This window comes from Poecilia reticulata, chromosome 1, assembly GCF_904066995.2.
Source record: "Poecilia reticulata chromosome 1, P_reticulata-male-v2, whole genome shotgun sequence".
NCBI classification, from domain to species: Eukaryota; Metazoa; Chordata; class Actinopteri; order Cyprinodontiformes; family Poeciliidae; genus Poecilia; species Poecilia reticulata.
The window spans coordinates 23,621,642-23,645,650 of NC_088830.1; the positions used below are offsets into that span (position 1 = coordinate 23,621,642).

Genomic DNA, 24,009 nt, shown 5'->3' on the forward strand with positions numbered 1-24,009 from the left:
CCTGTTGACTTCTCTTTATCATTAAACTCCATATTGTGTCTTTAAATTGAATTTAAGGAATAAATTATCAGTTTCTCCCCATTTTGGGGGCTTTCATTGTGGTGGTTTATTTATGCATCACATTTTCATATTTTTATTCATCTTTTTTTTTTAACATTACTATTTTATACCTCAATCTTATACAGATCACTCTGTGTGTAGTTAAAAAAATGTAGCTTAAATGTGTTACACACATATTTGATGGGACGTCAGGGCCATTCCCTGACCTGTTTTCAGTTTAATTAATTAGAAATAATCAGCCTCACCAAGTCTTGCAGTTATTTTTCTTGCGTGGGATCTAGAAGTTGTTTTCTTGGAGTACAGCATGTAATTATTTCTAGCTTTACAGACCAGCATGTTGGCATCAGGAGAAAGTGCTCCTGTGTTGCCCGAGCGCCTCTCTCCTCACTCTGAGGTTTTTCTTTGGGGGGGGAACTCATTGCCCACATGATGCTGGCTCTTAAAGCAGCGTGCTACCAGAGGCATTGTGGTCTGCAGTTTAAAGGGGGCTGCGGCTACATACAGGCGCACTGCTCAGGGCTTTCATTAACCCCCAAAGCTCAGCCTAATTGACGCTTACAAGTTGCGTGATTAGGACGCCGCTGCCTGCCAACGGATGCCCCGCAGTTTGTTTTGTGACTTTTGGATCTAGCCAGCATCAAATGGTGTTTTTTTTTTTTTTGTTTTGTTTTTCTAAGCTATAGTGTTCTTCCAAGAAAATAAAAAAGAAAAGCCTAAGTCTTACTGTGTGCGCTCTTTCTCTATTTTATTTATTTATTTATTATTGATTTAAGTAACGTTGATAAATGTTTATGTTTGGAGTTCTTCTTGTTATTTATTTTTTCTTTTTTTATTCTCAGCTTACTTAGATTTTGATTTATACACGTTTGGCTTTTTTTATATGAATTTTTTGGCTCTAGTGGCCTTTATTTGATGGTTGATTGACAGGGGAGTGGGCAGTGGGAGAGGGGGGAGGACATGCAGCAAGGGTCGCCAGGGCCGGGAATCGAACCTGCGACGGCTGCGTCGCTGACTGGGGCCTCCATATGTGGGTTGTGCTTAACCCCTGCGCCACCACAACACGTTCGGCTTTAAATTCCGATCCGCAAAATTCGCTCCTGCTTGCACTGCAAGAGACGCGATGGAGACGTTGAAACGAGGTCAGCTTGTGCAAATGCACGATGACTCGAGATGAAATCGCTATATATATATTTACTGCTTGCGCGAAAAAAAACTAAATGGAAAACAACTGTATTCCATATCTTTTCAGTAAAGACCGCTGTGGCGTTTCATTTGTGGATTCAGCCAATTGATTTTTGCATCATATTAGTTGTGAAGGCCTTTCAGTTAAAACTCCTTATGCATCCATAAAAAAATGATCTTTAAATTAGTTATGCCAACATTTCCTTTTGAGTACGAACAGGTTTGCATTTTAGATAAAAAAAAAAAATATTTATTTATTTTATTTTGTAAAATAAATATAAATTGTTAATGACAAAACTACAAAAGATTTGGAAATCGTATTGATTTCTTCTCCCACTCCAATAAAGTTGTGCTTTATTTTTTATTTTTTATTTTTATTTTATATTATGTTGAGATAAAAACCTTTGATTAAAAGCAACTAAGCTTTTTTTTCGTTCAATAGACACCATTTTCCTCACTTTATTGAATTTCCTTAATGATCTAATTCCCTGAAACCTTGCAGTCAGGGCCTTTTGCAAAAGTTGGCTCTACAGTTGGTCAAGGCGCTCTTCGGTGTGCTGACTGCGCGCTGCAGTTTGCGCTTTAATTACGAGTGAAGAAAAAAATCGTGTTGAGGGATTATTTGGAGGGTTTCAGAGGCCCATTTTGGGAGTTTTCCAGTAAACTGATCATTTTACAAACAGGCCATCGCGGGCGTGCCTGAGTTTAATACCCAACAGCATCTGTAAGATGAAAAGAAGACGACGAAAAGCATGTCAAAGTCAGCAATTAAAGTGTAAATACAATTATTTTAAAAAAGACGAAAGAATCTAAAAATATATTGCTTAAGTTTTTTTATTAATATTTTCTACTTTTTGTTTTATTATTATTATTATTATTATTATTATTATTATTATTATTATTATTATTATTATTGTTGTTGTTGTTGTTCAACTTTTATTGTGATGATTATTATTTTAGAACATCCTTAATTTATTTAATTGATTTACCATCATCTGACCTGTTTTACCAACTTTATTTATTTATTTATTTATTTATTTATTTATTTATTTATTTGTTTGATAGGTGTTTTCTTTGTTACTTTAACGTCTCGAGAAATGTTTGACCTATAAGCTGTCTCACTAAATATAATCTTAAGGAAAGACAACCTGTTACAATTTTCACATTGTTGTTAAACGTTTGGTTTTCAGTAATTGTATTTATCATAAATTAAATGCGTGTTTCAATTGTATCCTGGATAGTAAAAGGAAAGTTAAACATTTGTAAATTTATTCTGCTGTTTTGATTTTACATTAATTGACAGTTTTGAAGGTAATCCCAAGCAACACCATTCCATTGTTGAATGTATATGTTATATAAAGTCTATTTTTTTTTAGAAATAAAAAATTGTGTATTTGTAGCAAAGCACACAGGCCTACACACACGTTATTCACCCAGACACATTAGTTTTTCATGTAAGTCTGAAGAAAGAAAAAAAAAAACGAGGCTGAAATACAAAACAAACCTGGTTACAGATGACTAATTCATGGGGCCAAATGTGTTAGGGGGGTCAATACTTAATTATTAATAATTCGCCATGTTGCAGGAATGTCATCAGACGTCTGGTTTACAGGACATGATGACGACACGCGCGCACACACGCACACACACACACACACACACACACACACACACACACACACACACACACACAAACACAAATGAACACACGGACACAAATGAACGCGGACAAGCAAAAATAAATATGCAGGTGCCGCATTCGTCACGCAAATGTTTATTTCATGTGTGAAGTAGGACCTTCTAAATTTTAAAGAGCCTGAAATAAATATCCTTGCAGATGGAAAGCTTTGTGTATTCAATTCAGTCCAGTTGTTGTTTGTGTTTTATCAGGTCAAAATATTTTCTTAATTTTTTTTTTTTTTTTACTATTTGAAAAAGGGCCCTATGCTGAGACAACTCCCTGTCTCTTTGACAGGAGCCTGTCCTTGCATGGGGCCCTTCAGGGGTCACGATTTTGTTTCAAGCAAAGCCTCCGTTTTTTTTTTCGTTTTTTTTTTCTGCATTAAAAATATGTTTTTAAATAATAATCTGACAAAATTCTTATTAGCAATAATAGCTTATTATAAACGTCGTCGTGCGTCTTCTTCTTCTTCTTCTGCGGCTTGCTCGTGTGTTTACGTTTCTGTGAACTTATTTCCCCCAAAAAATCAAATCTTCCAAGCTGATCTCTGCACTCGTGTAATCTCTTGGTGACGTTCTTTGCACAGATCTGTGTCAGGGAGCTAAAACTTGTTAAACCCCAGCTTAGCATTACCCAATCAGAAGTCTGATTAACAACCCATCAGAATGTCTTTGACCTGATGAGCTGCGCGTATCCTCCTCCCCTTTGCTCCCCCAACACCACGATAAAAAAAAAAAACTGCGTATTAGCAGATTCTTCTTGTTCTGATCATATTTTCCCTCTTTTTGCTTGAGCACAGCTCTAAGTTGGACCATAATAAGTAAAGTGTGTTGACGGAATGTGCCGGAGCCAGTGCAGCCTGTAATAATCCCCTCCACCCCCCCTTCTCCTCCTGCAGTCCGTGATTTTAGTCCCTGGTGCTCCTAATGCTCCTAAAGCCCCAGCTGCTCCCCCCGTGGTCGCTGCGCTCTCTCCGCGACAGCCTGCATGCGCACCGCTCGCTTTATTAATAATTCACCCAATAATTCCTCGGTTCGAGGTGGCTCACTGTGAACCAACTCATCCACAAAACCACCGTGTGAGATTCTGATTGTGCACGCCGGTGAGGTGAGCCGTTCGGTCGCCGCCGCCGGAGCGCTTCCCTTTCCCCGCACGTATCTCCGCTGCAGTCCGGGACCCGACCGACCGGCCGGCCGACGTGTCGCTGCTCTGCCGGCGTTCCGCTACCGGCGCAACGCGACGCTGCACGCCGCTTTCATCTCGTCAGCTTCAAGGAGGAGGAGGCGGTGAGGGTGTCCCACCCCCCCCCAACCACCCCCTCAACCACCCTCCTCAGTTTGTGTGTATCTATATTCTCGCGTGTGCGTGTGTGTGTGTGTGTGTGTGAGTGAGTGAGTGTGGAGAGAGAGAGAGAGAGAGAGAGAGAGAGAGAGAGAGAGAGAGAGAGAGAGAGAGCGAGCGAAAGAGAGAGATATACGACGGTAAAAGCGATCGGGCGCGCTGCTTTTTGGACGAGTTTTGGACGCAGAAGCTGCTCGACTGCAAAGACTCTTTAATGAAAGCATAAGAGAAGAGAAACTTACTTTGTGTCACCCCTCCTGTCCAGTAAATTGATCGTAATATTAAGATCATTTCGGGATATGTTTTTTGTCTATGCGTCTTCCAATCTGGACAAGTTCGTCGGGACTTTGACGCGCACGTCTCCCCGACTTCCTCGTGCAGGACATGGGTGCATCTGACACCAAACAGCGATAGGACGGAGGGAGGTCCGGAGCTGCTGCTGTCCTCTTTTCAACCAGTCTTCTGCAGAGTGGACCCACTTTTTTTTTTTTCTTCTTTTTCTGGGCCTAAAGCCGACTTGTTTAAAGGTCCGTTTTTTGTTTTGCTTCCGGCAACAGTGAAGAGAGAAGAAGTCGTCCTCCCTCAGCTCTCTCTCCCTCACTTTTTTTTTTTTTTTTTTTTTTTTTTTGGACGCTGAACTTTTAAAGGAAAATGGGGCATTGAGAGGGTTGGCAGAACTCCCCGCGCTATAATGGTACGTGCTGTGGAAACTCAATAGTTCCTTTCTGTTTGGCTCTATAGGGTGAAGTATGGAAGGCTGGATGTAAACAAAACAGGGATTCTGTTTGATTGAGCAGAGCTGAATTTCATTATGGTGAAAGATCAGAACTTTCCTCAGTGTGTTATTATGACTGTAGCTGCGGCGCACCTGTGTATGTGTGTGTGTGTGTGTGTGTGCGTGTGTGTGTGGTTTGTGTTTTTGAGTGTGTGTTAGTGAATACAAATCAATTTATTTAACACATTTTCTTATCAATGTTTAACATTAATGCTAACTGTAAGCTGCAGTTTGCGTCCTTACAAAAATACGACCGTGCCTTTTAAATTTACAAAACTAAATCTCACTTTAGTGTCCTAATTTAGCTTACATTTCAATTTCAACTAATAGTGTCTTTAACATATTCAATGTTTTAAAGCTTTGCTCTGGTTGGTTTTCTTTCTTTCTTTTTTAAATTGCAAATTTCCTCTAAAAATAAAACCACAGCATGGTGATAGAGTACGGCTTTCCTCTGCAGGAATATACGTTTTTAGAAGGCATGCTAAAGAGTATAATTCTGCTTTGTGTGTGTTTATATTGATGACATCACAAGAGGCACAAGAATCAAGACAAACGAGCGCCATCAGTAGATTGAACACAAGTAAACACCTTTCATAGTTGATCTTGACTAAAAACTTAAGTTCAAAAGTGGACAAAAACAGCGATAGATGTTCTTAAAATAAATATCATCAGTTGCTTTATGCCATGTGTGATGTCACCAGAGGCATACGCATGTCTGAGCTTGATTTGTGGAAAGTAGATTTTTTATTTATTTTTTTTTGTCTTGATGAAATCGCAATAAAGTAACAAAACGAATAGGGGAAAAAAACACACTACGAGTGAGCTTTTATATATAAATTAAGTTTGATTGGTGTTTCAGAAGAGTCTACCAGGCAGCTTTAAAATGTAAATTCCGTTGCTTTAATGCACCGAAGCTGCCCTTTCTTGCTCTCCTCCGATCAGACAGAATGAAACAGAAATTTAAGAATAAGCAGAGCTGACCACCACGTACAATACTTGACACAAAATCTCATTTAATATTATAATTAACACGCCCTATTTCCGCAGTCTTCTCCATTAGCGCCTCTACACTGCGCCTCTTCCCTGCTTTCATTCGTGCGCCGCTTTAACTCCGTTCCTGATCACACTTTGTCGAGTTGACGGAAGGGGGTGTGTGGGGGGTGAGATGCCGCTGAAGGACCGTCAAGTGAGGGTCGCACAAAGAGAATATGATTCGCGCCATTTCCCGAGTCTTTAACATTGATCTGAAAATCGGAGGATTTGAAAAAGAGAATTATCTCCCTAAATCCTGCAGCATTTAAATGGATAAATCCCATAATAAAAATCGTCTTATAAAATGGCTGTACTATAAGCTGCAAAATACCAGATTGCTTTTATTGCCCATGTTGTTTTTTTTCCTTCAGCATCCAAGCCGAATCAAGCTTTTGCATTAAGAAAATGCAGCTCAAGAGATTCTATCAGGGAAATGTGCGTCACACTTCTTTATTTATTGGAGCTTCCATCCTATTTGAAATATTAAATATTGCAGCATGGATTTGGCAAAGTTTGTTTTTTTTCTTCTTTTTTTTTTGTCCAAAATATTTTTTAAAAATGCACAGCATTACTGGGATATATACTGGTTAAAACAAAGACATTACTCAATACTTTATAGTGGCCTGTCCAGGTGTTTGTCATGAAGACTGAGGTAATATTTGAAAAAGTTAGAATGTAGCAATTCACATTTTCTACAAAAAGTGCAAATATTATGTTATCTCTTTTTCATATTAGGTAAATAAATAAATAGATAAATAAATAAATAAAGTAAAAATGGTCAGCATTACATTAAATATTCGAAAAGAAAGATATAGAACATAATAATAATAGTCATAATCATAATTTTCAAAATTATCATGTTAAAGTGTATGCCCAATTCATGCCTTAAATTACATTAAATCGTTTCAATATGTGCATAGCTTTACAATGGTCATTCGCATAATACAGCAATTTGAGTCTCTCTCAGCTCTTTATATCCATGCTCATTTGTGCGAATCAGTGTTTATTAACAACTTTATGACTTCACATGCAAAAAAAAATGTAAAAAAAATAAAATAAAATAAAAGTGTATTAGCACTCATAGGAGCCCCTAATCACAGCAGCACATCAACTCAGACAGTGCCTCCAAATATAAAATGGCATGCGTCGTTTTAATGTCAGCTGTCCAACCATTTCTCCAACGCAAGTGACCTGGTAGACAATGGTTGATAACTGGCACTGATATGACAAGCCTGGTACTGTTTTGATTGTTGGCCTATAATTTCACAGTTGGTTACGCTGCGGTTGTTGTAGAGAGAACCTGCCAACGGTACAACCTGTCAGTCAAGGAGAAAAGCAAAGAAAGTAAATGGTGCCAAGCAGGGAGACGGGTGTGAATCTTCTTGTGTTATTACAAAGATCTTCAGAGCATTAATCGAGTTGAGGTGGTGAAGAGTGAAACTTTTGAAGTCACCTCAACCCGCTGCTAAATTCAGTGTGTTTGCATCATGATGCAACACGAATCTACACGGCCTGATGGTTGTGGTAAACTCTGCTGCATTAAAACCATAACCACAAGAAAATCCCTCCACGGATCACTCCTTGTGGGGAAACAAAAGGATGATTGTACCAACCAAAACCTCATTGTTAAATGCACTAAGGCAGTGCAGCTCTTTACTGAGTGTGGTTTGGCTATTAAGAGAGAGGGGGAAAAAAAAGAGAAAAAAAAAAAAGATTGGATTAGGATCCATGCAGGAAAAGCGGTGTCCATGGCATCTGGTAACATAATCCGCGGAGAAGGTGCATGGTGCAAACAGTACAGCAGAGGAACGTCGCTGCCCTGGTAGATCAGAGTTACAATTGGTGCTGTATTATCAACAAGCCACAGTTCAGAGCCTATCCTGTCTAGTGAGATCAGTAGTTGGCAGGCAAGCTGCCAGGATAAGTGAATATTGGAGTGTGTCACAGTGTGAGTATCTCCTCTTGTTTCTCTGGAACCGTTTGGGTGAGTGGTTTTTTTTCAATGAGGTTGGGACGGCTAATGTTAGTGTTGTCACATAAACAGCTTCACTGTACCTCGTGCTTTGTGTGTTTTTTTATATGCCGGTGTCCCACATGTAGGCTTCCCAAAATACACTTCGCACCTCTTTCCAGTTGTGTATCATTTAAATGGGTTATGTGGCTCATCACCCAGGGTGCCAATCTAACCGGGGCGGTATGTGACGTGTCCTCTTCATAAAAGGTATCAGTCAGTCAAAGGAGTGAGTGAGTAAGAAAATGTGGTCATATTTTACAGCTGGGATACAACAGTTGCAGCTGATGTTTGCATCTGATTTGTGACTTCCTGTCGTCCCTAAAGTAATGGGATATTTCACAGGCTGCATTTGACCTTAACTGACCAAACATGAACATGATTATTTAACATGAACAAAGATTGTTTAAGACCCAGTTTAAAATTCTCTTTAAGCTCTTTGTGAAGTCACAAACAGAGCACTCTTAATGCATTTTGTTCATCAGGACAATCTTAGATTAAGATAAGTACATATTGCACAAAGGAATTTTGGAGAGTTCTAGATACTAACCATTTTTACATTTGAATTAACTGCGTTAGTTTTCAACGCAATGTTTAAAAATTACTTTCCTTTTAGTTACAAACCTAAACCGTTTTTCCATAACTTAACCAAAGTTTGTTCAGTCAGAAAGTGACTAAGTATTGTAAAATTAGAGAAGCATTTAACTGTCGGGGCCAGGAATAAATTCAGGAGCAGTGCTGTTAAAACACAAAACTTTCTTAGTATAACTAGATATATAAACACATTCTTCTGAGAGGTTACAATTTCTTAGTAAGGCATAAAGCTCCCCCTGACTTCCCATCTTCTCATTTTGTTTCTTCTAGGTGATGTTCAAAAATCCCTTAAGGTGTTTCTGCTTCACTGTTAAGATCTTTCTCGTTTAAATGAGGAAATATTTTGATTTTGTATATAGAGTTTGAGGATTGAGTTTTGCATCTCGTTTCTCCATACAATGCGATATTGTTGCGAAATAGATTGTGGAGATACGGCTCCTTACTTATTTTTCTATCTCTGGGAGTTAGATGCTGTAAAAATTAACAGCTGCCATGAGACTTGTAGTTGAGACAATTTGTGTGTTGAAGCAAGAATTCAAGCCTTAGCTAGTTTAGCTGCAATGCTAAATGCCAGAGTTTGGACCACAATGCTTTAATCTTAAGAGATTAATATAATTTTAAAGAAAGCTTTAATGCCAGCCCAATCCGGCTCAATGCACCTGAACCTGGGACATTTTTTAGTGGTTCCTATTCCACTTTCATCTGGATCCTTTTTTACTATCCTTCTCCTGTCCCTCTACATCAAAGTCTTCCTCACTTCTATTCCGACTGACATCATCCTGTCCCTCTTTTACAACTCCACAAACAAAGCTGATGCTGTCAGTGTCTGCTACTTAACAGCAACAATCATCAACTATAGCACATATGGTGTAACAATGCTGGTTTTGCAAAGAATTCATAGTTTTAGAACACATTTAACTGAAGCAAAATGCTAACCATACAGGAAGTGAATTATTGACTTTATTTTTTTTTTTTTAGGTGGTATAAAATAGAAGCAGAACAGGACAGCTAGATGAATAGTCTGTATATTGAGATATTACCTTTTTAATTTTGGACACAGACTCGGTGTGTTTTCTTTTGCAATCAAACCAGTACGGAATGTTTGTAATTGATCAAGCAGATTAATTATTTATGCACATATGGTGTAACAATGCTGGTTGGCCATCTTTAATGTGTGGCCTGAACACATCCAAAAACAAAAACATGCTAAGTCTGGGATGGGACAACAAGTCCCAGCTTGCACGACTAACTTGTAGTCAGCCTGCTTGATCCTGTGACATCACTGACCGCCAGCATCCAAAGTAGCTGTTAATTTGGTGCATTTGTCTGCACCATGCACTAACTTTTTTTTTTTACTTAAGTAGTTTTTCAGCTCCATCCATCTCTTTCTCCTGTTATTTTTTTATTTTTTTTGACATATTGGATTATTTAACTAGCCTTGTCATCGCCTTTCTACACAATTCCGCTTGATGCTCATCTCTCTTCAGTGCTCCGCATGGGATTTCTGCCATTAAGCTAGATTTCTCCAGTAGAATTTCAACCAGGCCAATCGGCAAACAGAACAGCGATGTTGATTTTCTGTTTTAGAATTGTAGCCTGCCTGTAGTTTTAGCATTGGTAGCCGAGGAAGTGAACAAAGCCGTTCAGCCAATGTTGCCCCCCACCCCCAAAAAAAATAAATAAATAGTGAATTAGCATTAACAGCCATCTTGTTCAGCTCAGCACTTCTCTCTTCATAATGGGGGGGTTGGTTGTTTACAGCGTAATTTTCGGTAAGTTTCATAGCGTCAAACTGGTGCATTACATACGTCACAGCCAAATTTTAGAGAATGGGTAAAACTGACAACTTCAACATTAAGTAAGTTATCCTTCTCAGTGGTTGAGAGTCCAGATTCTCTGGAGAAAAGCACCAAACAACATTTGTATCCGGCTTTGAATATGATCTAGCAGCAACTCTTCACGCTGAAGTCAAACTTGTTAGCAAGCTGAGCTATTGAACCCTAAAATTGTCATTATAACTAATTACAATTAATGAAGTTACTAATTGTAATTACACTATAATTACAATTAGTTATAATGACTGTGGTTCATGTGTTCAGGGCACACATTCAAAAGTTCCCGATTTGATTACATTTATTTAAGGTTATTGCTAAGTTGCAGAGAACTTTATATGGGCACCAAACCAAGTAGAATGATCCCCATAACTGGTTAGAATATATTAAATTAATTTATTTAGAAAAGTAAATTTTAACAGCTCTTTAGCAATGAATCTTTCTTTGGTGTTTGATTTCAACACTCAAACCTGCAGCAGATAGTTGAGCATCTTAAGCTGCAAACATGAGTCAGTCCTCTTCACTCTACTTGCTCAGGATGTAATTGAATTTGAATCATTTTATATAATTAGCTGATCTGAATATCTGTATGAATTGGACCTGCTTTACAAAGTGATCTAAGATTACTTTTTTTTTATAAACTGGCGTTAATAACCCGACCTGAACTCAGAATTACTAAGATCTTCCAAAATATAATTTGCATATTATATACATATTATATATAATTTATATAAACTGGTGCACTATTGGAGAAATCAAGTTTGTTCTATTATTTCATGTACATACAAGCTCATGAGGAGAAGGCAGTTTAGGGTGGCGTTCATGAAAGAACCCCAACAGCCTGCTACTGTTTTTTTCCACAAGCACATTGAGCACAACACGAGAGTTTAGCCTCATGCAATCTTAAACTCTTCATCTTGGCGCTACATTTGGTCGAGCTAAATTATCAGGACTGAAAAGAAAAGTGAAATAATTAGCCACCACTCTGCTCAGCCATCTTTCTACTCTTATTTTTTATTTTTTTGTATGTTATGTCTGCTATTGTTTTCTCATTTCATCAAGTCTCCCCATTCCCAGAGGATAGTTGTGTGAAAAATTGTATTTTTCCAACATTTCTCCCTGAGGTAGCTTTGGCAAGGACTCACACGGCGGCCATTTCTGCCTTTCATACAGTGCTCAGACACTGTGGAACAGATCGCCGGTGCGGCCTGGAGTCTTTGAAGTGGCTGCCATCTCACACAGGTTGGCTGGACCATCTCTCTCTCTCTCTCGCGCTCTCTCTCGCTCTTTTTCTCCCTCCTCATCACCCCCCAATTTTCATCTTGCGTCCTCAACTTGGCAGTGGTAACGTCAGCGACCACATCTTGACAGTGAAAACGTTTACTGAGGTAAAAAAGGATGGTAATAATTTTGGATTTTAAAAAGATGTGCTGACAGAAGCTGCAGATGATGATCGCAGAGGTACAGTCAGGGACGAGGTGTAGGAGTACTGCAAGTTTCTGAGATGCAAATGCAGGATCATTGATATGTTGCCATTCATGTTCTTTAAAATGGAGCCATCTGAGAACAAATTTCACCATGAGAGGCTTCCCTACAGAAAGCTCTGTGGAGGTGTGTGTGTGTGTGTGCGCGTGTGTGTGTGTGTGTGTGTGTGTGTGTGTGTGTGTGTGTGTGTGTGTGTGTGTGTGTGTGTGTGTGTGTGTGTGTGTGTGTGTGTGTGTGTGTGTGTGTGTGTGTGCGTAGATGCGAGAGTCTGAGCAGGTTTCGGAGATCTCACCTCCAAAGAATTCGGCCATATGGTCGTCAACACATCCACCGAGAGAGAGAGAGAGAAAAAGAGAGAGAGAGAAGACGGATAGAGAGCGGGCCAAGATGGACTTAGTGAGATGGAGGGGGAGAAAGTGAAAGAGAAGTGTCTTCTTTTGTCAGGAGAAAATACAGCTAGAAACACTTCTTATACCCCTACCTTAGATCAGATGGTTCACAGGAATAAAACAACAACTGCAAAAAAAAAAACAAAAAGAAAAAACATGAAAAGCATCCTCTCTCTACGCCACATATTTGCGAAGTAGGAAAATCTGTCTCAATTAGCACATTTGCATTGGGCGATGATGGACTCCAAATAGGTCACTGACTCAATCTCCCGCCTCCGAATCTTCCCTCTAAAATGTTAATTAAGGAGGGCTTTGAGATTTTTTCGCTCTGGGCTGGCCATATGGGCTGGGCATATGCTCTATATATACAGTACAATATATAATTCATACACTGCTGCAGGAGAGGGAGAGAATGAATGTTCGGGGCCCTGGAGTTTTTTTTTTGTTGTTTTTTTTTTTTTTGAGGGGTTTACTACAAAGGGGCGGCAGTATGTTCTGGCCTCCCCAGTGGCAGGTACAGAGCTTAGTCTATTCATTAGCTCCGTGTTATTCGCTCTTGCACAATGGGATTGAGGTTCATCAGCACCTGTTTCTTTGGCTGATGACATAAAGAGGGCATGTAAACTGCTCTTTGTCAGTTGGTTAATATAAAATGAGAGCAAATGATCTGCAGGTCGGATTGACCTGTTTGTTTGTTTTTTTTCTTCTTTTTGACTCTTTTGTCTTGCTGCTTGTGAACTCTGGTTAAATGGATAGCTCATGATATTTGTTGTAAGATTCTGTTAAAAGACTATAAGGAGTTAATATCTTACTTGCAGTTGACAACTTCGAGCATTGACTAAAAATAGATTTCTACCATTTTAAAAATCCTCTTGCTCAAAAACCTCACAATAGTTTGTTCAAATGTTCTTTTGATAACCTTTAACCTGTAGTAACAGTTGCACTTGGTTTTATTTATTTGATTTAACCTGAAATGTCCCATTGATGTACAGTGTGTTTTCTGCCGAGAAACATGGGTTCCAATTTTCAGCAAAATTGAAGTTATTAAATCATAGCGATTTACAGACAAGCCATTGTTTATTTGAATGTGACATGAAGTTTGGAGGCATTGTAGCACCAAACATCTTCCTGAGTGAAACACTACTGAGAGTTTAACTTGTAAGTAATGATTAGCTAGCTCACAGCTTTGTCTATCCTTTATCCTATCATCTATCCTCCTAATACAGTCGTACCTTAAATATGTCATAGCTGTTTATGCAAACGTTGCTCACAAAACCTTTAAATTGTTTAGGTCTATTAGTTACACCAACGTCAATGATTAATTTACACAGAAATGGTGATATGGGGTGAGCCACCGTCTGTAGCAGATAACTTTCTTGACTTCTCCATTTAGTATAAATCAAAAATAGACTTTTTGGTGGAAGATACAGGCTCTAGCAGCTTATCAGAAAAGAACCAAAACCATCCAAAAAAAAAAACATGAGTCTCAAAAAAATCTCACAGCAGATCATACAAAAACTAATTTATGCACATTTTATTTGGAGGTTGGAGTCGGCGCACCACCAACCTTCCTGCGTGAAAGAAACATGTAAAATATTTTTAGGCAAAGGAAAAAAAAACATTTTTGTTTCTTTTTTCAATTTTTGCCCTTTTAGTTTGACCAGAAACACTTTACATGTTCCACGGTTTGCAGTCGTTTTCACACTTGAAGATCATTGGTGTTAATATTCCGTCTACCTCCATTTCTTGTGCTGACAATCATTGGCTTCTGGCTATAAGGCGATTCAGTCAAAACATAACAATGGATATAATAGCATTCAGATAAACTACCATGTTTGATTCGTGCTAAATAAAAATATGATTCTGTTGAGATTGTTGTCTTAAGACGTGGAAGTCCACTTTGGTCTTGACCTCTCTGTTTGTTAGCTCCAGCTTCCAGAATCACTCATTTGGAAATTGTACTAAACAAAAACATCAACTTTACATACAGCACTGCAAGTAAGATATTAGCTATTAATAACCTTTTTTTAAACAGCTATGCTTTAAACCGCTGAACCGTTCTTTGAAAGCTTGCAGACATGAAGGGCTTCGGTGCAAAGAATTTCTCAGATTTCATTAGATTTCCTTGCACACTCGCAGTTGTCCTGATGCCATCAGGCCAGACTCCCATTCACTGGCAGAATGAGGCAGTTGTAGGCCAATGAAAACAGCTCTTGCCCACTCGCAGCTTATTTGGGCATAGCCAAACCAATGAGGGGAGGCCTGCTGGTGCACCTGACCCTGTTTCTGGCTGCTCCCAGCCAATCGCTGAAGCTCCAGCACACCTGATGCATTGCTGGTTATCAGAAGGCTCAGGCTGGTGTGGACCCCTGCACAGGTGCCGTGGAACCAGGCCATTATTGGGACCACCAGCCAATCAGATACATTGTTTCATTAACACACATGTGTATCCTGGCAGACTTTGGGGTGTTTGCTTTTTGTCCTTGAGTACGCTGTTGTATATTAGCATGTAAACGTGCATCTCAAGAACTCCACTAGCCTGCTCCCATAATGCTTTGCTGCCTTATCAGCAGGCCTCTCTCTCTCACGCTGTTCCTGGCTCCATCAGCATCGTGAGACCCAACAATAGGCGCTGTGTTGCCCCCTCAAGGAGCCGAGGGCCTCCGCAATAAAAGCAGGCCGAAAACAGAAAAAAAACAAAACAAAAAAAAAAAAAGAAACATGTTTATGGACTAATAAAGATGATTAGAAATCGCACAATTGCAGAAAAATGGGAGGTTTGCGAGTGCAGATTATCTGTAATAAAAAGACGGGGTAGAGGGGGAGATGGAGAGTGAGCTGTACAGACCTCTCATTGCGAAGGATATGAATAGCCTTTGTTTTCACCACAACTCAGGGCTGTGTGGTCTGCCAACGTCTGGCTCTTATTATGGGGTTTGTGTCTGTGTGTCTGCGTAAGTGGCATGCACGTGTGCACTGGTGGGAGCTTGCGAGTGTTGCTGTGTGTTTGTGTGCAAAGCAAGTAGCACATGTTTGTGAAAAAAAAAAAAAAAAACATATATGGGAGATTATATTTCGGGTGGGTAGGGGTGGGGGGGACTCTGGGGGGACAGAAGAGTATATATTTGTGTGTATCTCAATACAGGCGCATTCACTGTTTCTTCCCTGCTCTTCTTTGGTAAATGAATGGTGCATGGGGTCTTGGGCTGGCACAAGCGGGTGTGCACGCTTTTTTATCCGTTAAAGTTGTGAAATGAAATAGGATTTCGTAGAACGCCACAGCGGCTGTGGGATTTGGGCTCCCTTTGGCGAAGTTGAGTGGGGATAGGTTGATCCAATCAACAGCAGAACTGCAAGGAGAGCCTATTTCACAGCTCCGGACCCTGCCAGAACCCTGCCTCTCCGCCTGCCTGCTTGTCTTAGAATACAAATGAAGCTCCCTGAATGCACACCTACACACATATGCATGCATACACATTGATATTTGGACTGTGGATTTATGGGGCTGTAGAGCCTCTCCGGAGAAAGGATAACTATTATATCTTCATTATTATTATAATGAGGCAAGCATATTTTAGGGAATGCCTTTTTCAGAAAAAAAGCACAAAAAAAAAACATGAACGTCAAAGATTTGACCACACTGATTGCAAAGCGTTACATATATTTATATAGATCTGTATCTTTGGATATAGATCTATATCTATATATAGATCTGTATCTATGCAGATACAGATCTATTTGGATTTTCTTGTCTTTTTCAGCGATTTCTCTTGTCTTTCCCATTTTGAGGAGTGTCTAAGAGACTAATTAGTCTCTGTGCAATTTTTCCGCACATTTGGTCACAGTTTACTTATTAAGGTTCCGTCAACACTCAGCCAAAGCTTTAAGATATAAATGAATCAATTCTTCAGTTTAATAAAATTTTATTGGAACTGTTAGGAATTAAGGAGCCACTACTCTGACTGTAGATACGGATCGGTTCAGTTGATATTTTTCTGCCATTCAAATGTCTGCCTGACTTAAATGGGATGTTCTGTTGTGTTTTCTATTTTGAATAGTGGCTGTTAGAAATGGTCCTCTGGGGTCAGTCATTTTTATATTGCAGGCAATTAAAACATTGTGGAGTAGTAATTAAAAGTTCCTGAACTCACAGGAATTAATAATAATCCTTAAAAAAAAGCTTTAATTATTATACTTTTATTGAATTGTTAAGGGTAAAACAAACAAATAGTTAACTAAATTAAGTAATAAATATTTGCCTGGTGCCTGTTTTTTTTTTTTCCCAGGGTGACATTATTTTAAGGTTTTATACAAATATTTACAAGCAGTGCCCATAAAAGTAGAAAGCACTGCAAGTCTTAAAAGATTATAACAAGTACTTTTCACCGCAGTAAAAAAAAAAAAGGCATTGCGAGCTGATATAGAAAAGTCCAAAACAAATAAATACATCCACTGCTGTTAAACAGTGATTGCTGTACCTGAAAAGAACAAGTAAAGGTGGAACAATGTACGTGAAATGCTTCAACTCCCTCACTTTTGTTTTCACTGTGTTTGTTTTTCAGGCTACTGACACTTACCTGGTGAACGACGATCCTTCTAGAGGCCCAGGGATGCCCGAATGTTTCCTCGTGTCGGACACATACAGGGTATACACTCCACCAAGCACACACACACACGTTATACTCTATTTGTTTCATTTTGAACAATTTGGTTCATAACAAAGCAATCATGTGTAATTTGTACCTCATCTGTGCCTTTTACACCACATGTTTTAGACGGGAGCAGAAAGATCTTTTTTTTTCTGACTTTGGAGGCAAACTCCTAATGTGTTCAGGAAGTAAATTCAAGGTTCCCCCCCTTTTGTTTTACTGTAAAATCCCCACACATTCCATTGAACCTTAACAATTTCATCTCCACACTTACATTTAACCTTTTATGCTTCAACTTCTCAAAGACAGGCAAGCTGCAAATCTTTAGCATAGAGAGAAAAGCAACATTTGAAGCTAGTTTAAACATCACTTTTTTATTTTTGCAGGATATGCTCTGTGCAACAAGTGTTGCATGTAGCCCCCTGGTTTTTTTTTTTACACATGTGTTAAAAAATAAAAAAAAACTCTGCTTTTCACGTTAACATGTGACAGCTGGAAACCCGCTCACTTGGCCTGTGTCCTTTAATCTGACATGTGCCGGGTTTTTTTTTCTTAATGCCAAAATTAAGACGTGATGACATCAGACTAGCAAAATAAATCTGTACAGTTTTTTCTCTCGCTCTCTCTCCACGCTGAATGCAAACACGGTAATCCAAACCAGTCCGAGTATAACGTTCGAGCGGCTATTAAACACAGTAAACACATGAAAAGCAGCAGGCGTGACACATTGCTCCGCGCACACACTCAGATTGGAAACAGATCCGTGCAGTCTCTGGGATGTACGCTGGATATCATACGCTCCTATAAGCCACCGCGGCCCATGAGCCATTTCTCTCTGGCTGCACACGTATGTCTGTATAAATTTGACTTGGACTGACCCCCTTCCCAGAACACATATATAAACAGCTTACTCAAACAATATTTACACTGTACGGCAAAGTAAATGGGCACAGTTACGCACATTTTCCACTCACATATTTCCTGCCTTTTGAGAAAAGGCGACCTCAACCACCTGTCTCGCACATTTAGCATGCTAATGGCTGCATCAGTATGCTACATCACTTTCAATATTTAATGGCCTAGCCACAGGCGATGGGAAATATCAAGTATATGGGCAGCACCGCGTGTCAACGGCAGACCACAACATGCTAACTTTAGACAGGACCATATGGTTTTCTCATGTGCTCTTTAACGGCTCAGAAAACACCAGATCCGCGCTCGCAAGCGAGGCTTTTCTAGGTGATGCACAGACAGGTCTCCTTGTTTGATCGCAGGCCAGAGAGGGATTTGGAAACTAAGCCACGAGTACCGAGGTTCTGCAGCGCCAGTGGTTGCAATAGTATATTTGTTACTGGGACGGACACTTTAATGGCAGACTCAAGATGACAACACAAACAGCCGGCAAAGTTGGACAGCTGAAAGGGGCGGTTTGTTCGATGGAGTAAGGCAACTAGAGAAAGACGCAAAAGATTAGAAAACAGAAAAGGGAGAAAAACCTCGCTAAAAAGAACCACAGAGAAAAGGCAGAAAGGGGAAGACGGAGAGAGAAAAGAGGGAAAATGAGGGAGCGCACACAAAGGCTTTTGGTTTGGGCCTGTGCCGTGGCGGGGTGTGGTTTGGAAAGAGGAGAGACTCTGGCAAAGGAACACTGCACCTACAAATGCTTTACTTTCTTTCACATTTATTTTGCATTTTACTCTTTTTTTTCCCTTCTCAATCTTCTCCTTTTTCTGTCGTTTCGTGCCAACACGTCTTTGACCACCAGACATTTGAACTCTGCGCACTTGTGTACGCGTACCTTGTGTTCTGTACTTGATACACATTCTTTTTTTTTTTTCTTTTTTTTTGTGGTGTCTCTTAAGTATCGTACATAGGCTGAGGTCTCGTAAAGCTGCACAGCTTCGTATCCCCCCGAAAAATCTTGGCATTCGAGCAGTAGGGTGACTTCAGCCCCTGAAACCGCACCCTTTTACACAACTTAAACACACTCGCAGACGTATGCACATGTAGAAAACGTATTCCAACTTAGGCATACACACACTCACAGACACACATACACACACACATGGAGCAGGGGCTTATGTATAATTGCAGGCACTCTGCCTGCATATATGAGTTTGATTAGACTGAGTAGCAGGGAGCGGGCGAGGATAAAGCCAAGCCTGATTAGAAACAGAGTGTATTTGCTTCCATACAATAGGACTCACAATTTGAACGGTTAAGTTCCCTGAGTTCAGGTTATTATGTCTCTTTATTTGTATAACGAACGCTGGAATATAATATAGAGTTAGTTAAAGACACCAACCATAGTAGATGTTTTTATTATGAAATGCCCATTAATGACAAAGTCTCTAAGTAATGAGGTCTTGATTCTCGCTAGGGGATTTGCAAAATACAACCATTTAAAAAAAAAAAAAAAAGCTCACCAAAGGAAAAAGCTGCTGGATCTCATCTGTTTGCTTGTGACATCACAAGAGGCACAGTATGTCATGTTTATATATATATATATATATATATATATATATATATATATCAAAAGGGCCCTGAAATATTGCACTGCAACAAACATATATATATATATATATATATATATATATATATATATATATATATATATATATATATATATATATATATATATATATATATATACATGGCTTAAACATGTTATTGCTATACGCACTTTTGAAGACATTTAATTATTATATTGTGAATGGAAAAGAAAAATAGGAAAAGGACAAGTTGAGGTAGTCAAAATGTCTGGTGCGTTATCTTGTGCCTTATGTGATGTCACTAGAGGCATGTCTGTTTTTTTGGGATGGTACGAGGTTTACCATGAGTAAATAACAGTTTACAACAAATATAAAAACTGACCATTACATGTTGTTCTCTGTGGTGAACCATAAAACTATAGGTTTTACATAAACTTTGCAGAAAAGCTTTAAAATCCAACAAAAGAAAACCAAGAGATTTGAAAGTGAACTTTACACAAAAGTGAAAGTTGCTTGTTTCTTCTCATGGTGGTTCCCAGTGATGTTAGTGTTTCTGTAAATACCTCATCTCTTATAAACTATTTTATTTATGGCCTTCAAAGGAAGAGCTCCTCACCTTGAAAATGATAGGCAAAAGAGAATCCTCTTGCAGAACAGGACTTCACACTGCAACACCTCGTAAACCGAGAACTGGAACCTCCTCATGTAAGACGATGCATCATACAGAAACACTCTGCACTGCACACGTTGAATTCAGCGTATAGCAAACCTTCACATTCAGGACACAGAACACAGGGGCCTCTTGGAGTAGATTATGGGCTGACAAAAGACCACAGAATCTGAGCTGTAAATTTAAAACATTTTTTAGTGCCTATTTTGGTCACTGCTGGGTTTGCTTCTGCATTCTTTGTAACGGCAAAGGATATGAAAGCAAAAAAATATATAAAAAATTACCATAAGGCAAATCTGCCACTATAAAGTCAGAGAACTTTTAAAGACAATTTTAAGAAAAAGAAAAGAAATACTGCTCAACTTTAAAGTTTGAAAGTCGGATTGTGAGCCAAAGCTCACAAAAAGTGCAAAACAGCGTAAAAAGTAAGCGCTATTAACTTCGTCGTAGACCAGCTGATAGATAGACGGACACAGAGTCAGTAACTCATTCAAAAAAATTATTCTGTATTCATTCACTAGCAAGCCTACACCTACAAAACAGCTGGGCAATAAAGTATGGATTTCAGCAGCCGGCTTTACATAGAAACAACGTTTTTAAAAGTGCACTGAAGAAGAAGATCATTTTCCTGTGTGCATAATTTGGGTCAGTGACATCGTAAGAGGTGCAAGAATTAAGTGAATCAGCAGGCATTAGTATATATAATACAAAAAATCCCTTCACAAAGAATTTAAAAAGAAAAAAATTACAAAGTTTTTAAACAGAGCAATTCAGTCAGAAACTGCTTGTTGTGTTTTGTGTGTGTTTGGGTCATAGACGTCCCCACACAAACCAGAGCTGAGTCGCTGCCATTGGTAAACAGAACTAAATACGTTCAAGGGGATATTCAGATTAACAATATACGGATAAAGAGGAAAAACAAAAAGAAGAAATTGATAGAAATTCATATTTGTAACAGAACTCCAATCAGTTGTGTTATGTGATCTCACGAGATGTAGCTGTCTGTGGATTTCTGTTTTCAGAAAGACAGATTTTTATCTTGATCAAATATTGTTTTACATCAAATAGGGGGAAAAAAATATTTTTTTACATGGTAAATTATACCTGAAATATGTTTGACTGAGTACACAGACAACCCTGGCTGGTAACCTTCCCAATATTCTCCTGCTGTGCATTTATACCCATGAAAATGTAAAACCTACAATAAAAACTGCAGAGTACATCTTCCTAAATAATCTGTCTAAATAATTCACTGCAGAGCTTCAGTGCCCCCCCTCCCCCTCCGTCCCCCATTAAAACAGTAATCATTCTCAGGACCTCATCCAACCTCGGACCGGCCCTGGACAGAAGCTTCGCTAAAGTGGGAAAAACTTAATGTTGAAAGTTAGATTTGTGTGAAGGTAATGGAGGAGCGGATATAAGGGACAGACAGGGGGAGAGTCAGAGAGAAAGAGCGAGGGAGGGAGGGAGGGAGGGTGCAGAGAGAGGGAGAGAGAGAAAAAAAAACTTTCCTCTAAAGTTAGTGCGGAGCTTTCACTGTGAGCGAGGCGGGGTTATACAGCCTGGACTCAGCCACAGCGGCTTTGCAATGCGGCACCGCAGCGAACCTCCATCCAACTTTGTGATCAACCTCTCCAGTTTTCATCTCTAGGCTCCACCATGTACTCCCCTTACTGCTTGACACAGGTATGAGAGAGAAAAGGGAAGAAAATCTGCCGTTCGTTGCGCTGCTCTCCGCTGCTGTTTTCCGGTGTCCTCTCTCTGGTTTGTTCCTACTGTATACTGTGCGGTTACAGTGTTGTGTTGTGCTGCTGCTGCTGCTGCTGCCTGTCATTTGCTGCGCTTTAAGGAGCTTTTTATCCCCTCTCTCCTTCCTAACTCTGCTCTCTTTCTCCGGGTAGTGTTTAACTTCCCTCTACGCCTCTCTCCCTCTCTCTCTCCTTCTCGGTTCTATCTCATGGCATTCCTCCAGCGGGCTTATACTTGCGCGTCTCATTGCGCATGGTTTGGAGAGAAAATGGCGCTTCTCCCAAATCTATTTTATATTAAACGGGGGGTCGGAGGGAAAAGGGGAGGAAGGGGGTGTGGGGGGTGTCCTGCAAACGCCTGTGGGATAAAAACCGACTTTATTATATATGAAACTAATAATTTTTTCTTTGAGTTCTTCCTCATATGTTTTTATTTTGACTTTGTGACTTTACGGCTGTTTTAGGGAGATCTCCGCCGTGCTCATGCGATCGGCTGTATGGGGCCTTTTCGGGTCACCGTATAAGCGCACGGATCCCGGCCCGGCCCCTGAAGCTTTAACACGTTCTGCTTAAAGGGACACTTAAAAAAAAAAAAAAAAAAAAGAAAAGCAGCGGTTACTTTTCACGCATAAAAGCTTGCACGTGCGTGCGTGGCGACTCCACGCTGCGTCGTAATTATTCAGAGAAGCAACAGAGTCACTACAAGATTGAATTAATTATATGATTTCATCCATGTGCGTGATTTCACGGAGAGGCTCCATAAAGAAGACTGAAGTCTTTCTTTTATTATTATTATTATTTTAAAGGTGACATTATTATCATCACACCAAATATTAATTTGTATAAGAAGTATTAACATATATTAAATATATTTACAATCCTGTGTTTATATAAAATGCTAGAGGCTTAGGATTTTTTTTTTTTTACCTTTTGGCCTCATTTTCTGTTGGCACTCAGTAGCAGAGAGTGATCGGTCTACAATTATCTTTTTTATGACCTGAAAAACCCTGTAATTTTCTTTCCATTTATGAGATTTCACTCAAACTGTTCATTTGAAACAATATAAAAAGGTCTAAGGTGAACAGCCCTATTCTTTAGTTTCACACACTCTTCTTCACTTGTAGCGTCTTTTCTTTCTTTCTTTTTTTAATGAATGCTTTTATTGGTACATTTGTCATTTTGTATTTCTCTATGTGTTAATAAGTGAAACAGATAATCATAATTTTACAGTAATTTGTCTGTAAATTGAACCAGCTCAGGCTCATAACTTTGCAAACTCAAAGGTCAAGCTGCAGATGACCTTTTGCGTTTTCCTTGCATCGCCTCGAGTTCTGACCTGGGCACATGGCTAAATACGCTCCTACATGTGTGTTTATTTCATGCACTTTTGTTTCTTTTGTCTTGTGCAGTCACTGCAGAGTTAACGGAGGAGAAGTGCAGCAGCAGCGGGAGAGCCTGCAGCGTCAGGCCGCCCTTCATGGCGTTTCTCCCCTCGACTGCCGCTGGCTGCAGTTCCTCCGTCCAAATTGTCCAAATTGTCCAAATATGTGTCATATTTAGATTTTTTTTTATTTAATTTTTTTTTTTTTTTAGTATTTTTATATTTAGCAGATTACCAGTAGTTTAACATTATTAACCTACAGCGTGGTTGTTCTTAAAAAAACAACAAAAAAAACAAATCTTTGTCAGGAATTCCATCATTAATCCTCCTTATTTTCTTTTCTTTTTTTATTTATTTTTTCAAAAATCACTTGACTTGATTTTGACTTTACAAAACTAATCACAGCTGATTACCTTATAAAACGGATGCGTGCTAGATTTTTCTGTGATCCACGGAGGTCACGGCCCACAGCGCTCCTCTCGCTTGCCGAGTCGCCTCGTCTTGCTTTGATCCTTAATGGTAGTTTTACCAAATCTTTATAGGAAATTTCTATCGGAACCTCACACACACACACACGCACACACACACACACACACACACACACACACACACACACACACACACACACACACACACACACACACACACACACACACACACACACACACACACATGCGCTATATTTTG

At 39.3% G+C, this 24,009-nt stretch overlaps 1 protein-coding gene across 14 annotated transcripts in view; it reads left to right on the forward strand.

Moving 5' to 3' along the window:
* The first annotated feature begins 4,345 nt into the window (after positions 1 to 4,345).
* nfixa (nuclear factor I/Xa) overlaps positions 4,346 to 24,009 on the forward strand; it is a 136,594-nt gene continuing 116,930 nt past the window's right edge. For 3 of the 14 annotated variants that reach the window (XM_081609563.1, XM_081609557.1, XM_081609564.1), the window contains exons 1-2: positions 4,348 to 4,958; positions 16,945 to 17,028. In XM_081609563.1, coding sequence (XP_081465689.1) covers positions 4,956 to 4,958; positions 16,945 to 17,028 — 87 coding nt within the window. In that variant the 5' untranslated portion in view covers positions 4,348 to 4,955. Of the gene's footprint in view, positions 4,959 to 16,944; positions 17,029 to 21,700; positions 21,880 to 24,009 lie in introns of those variants that run through there. The other 11 variants (XM_017304744.2, XM_081609551.1, XM_081609576.1 and 8 more) reach the window with 8 other exon arrangements.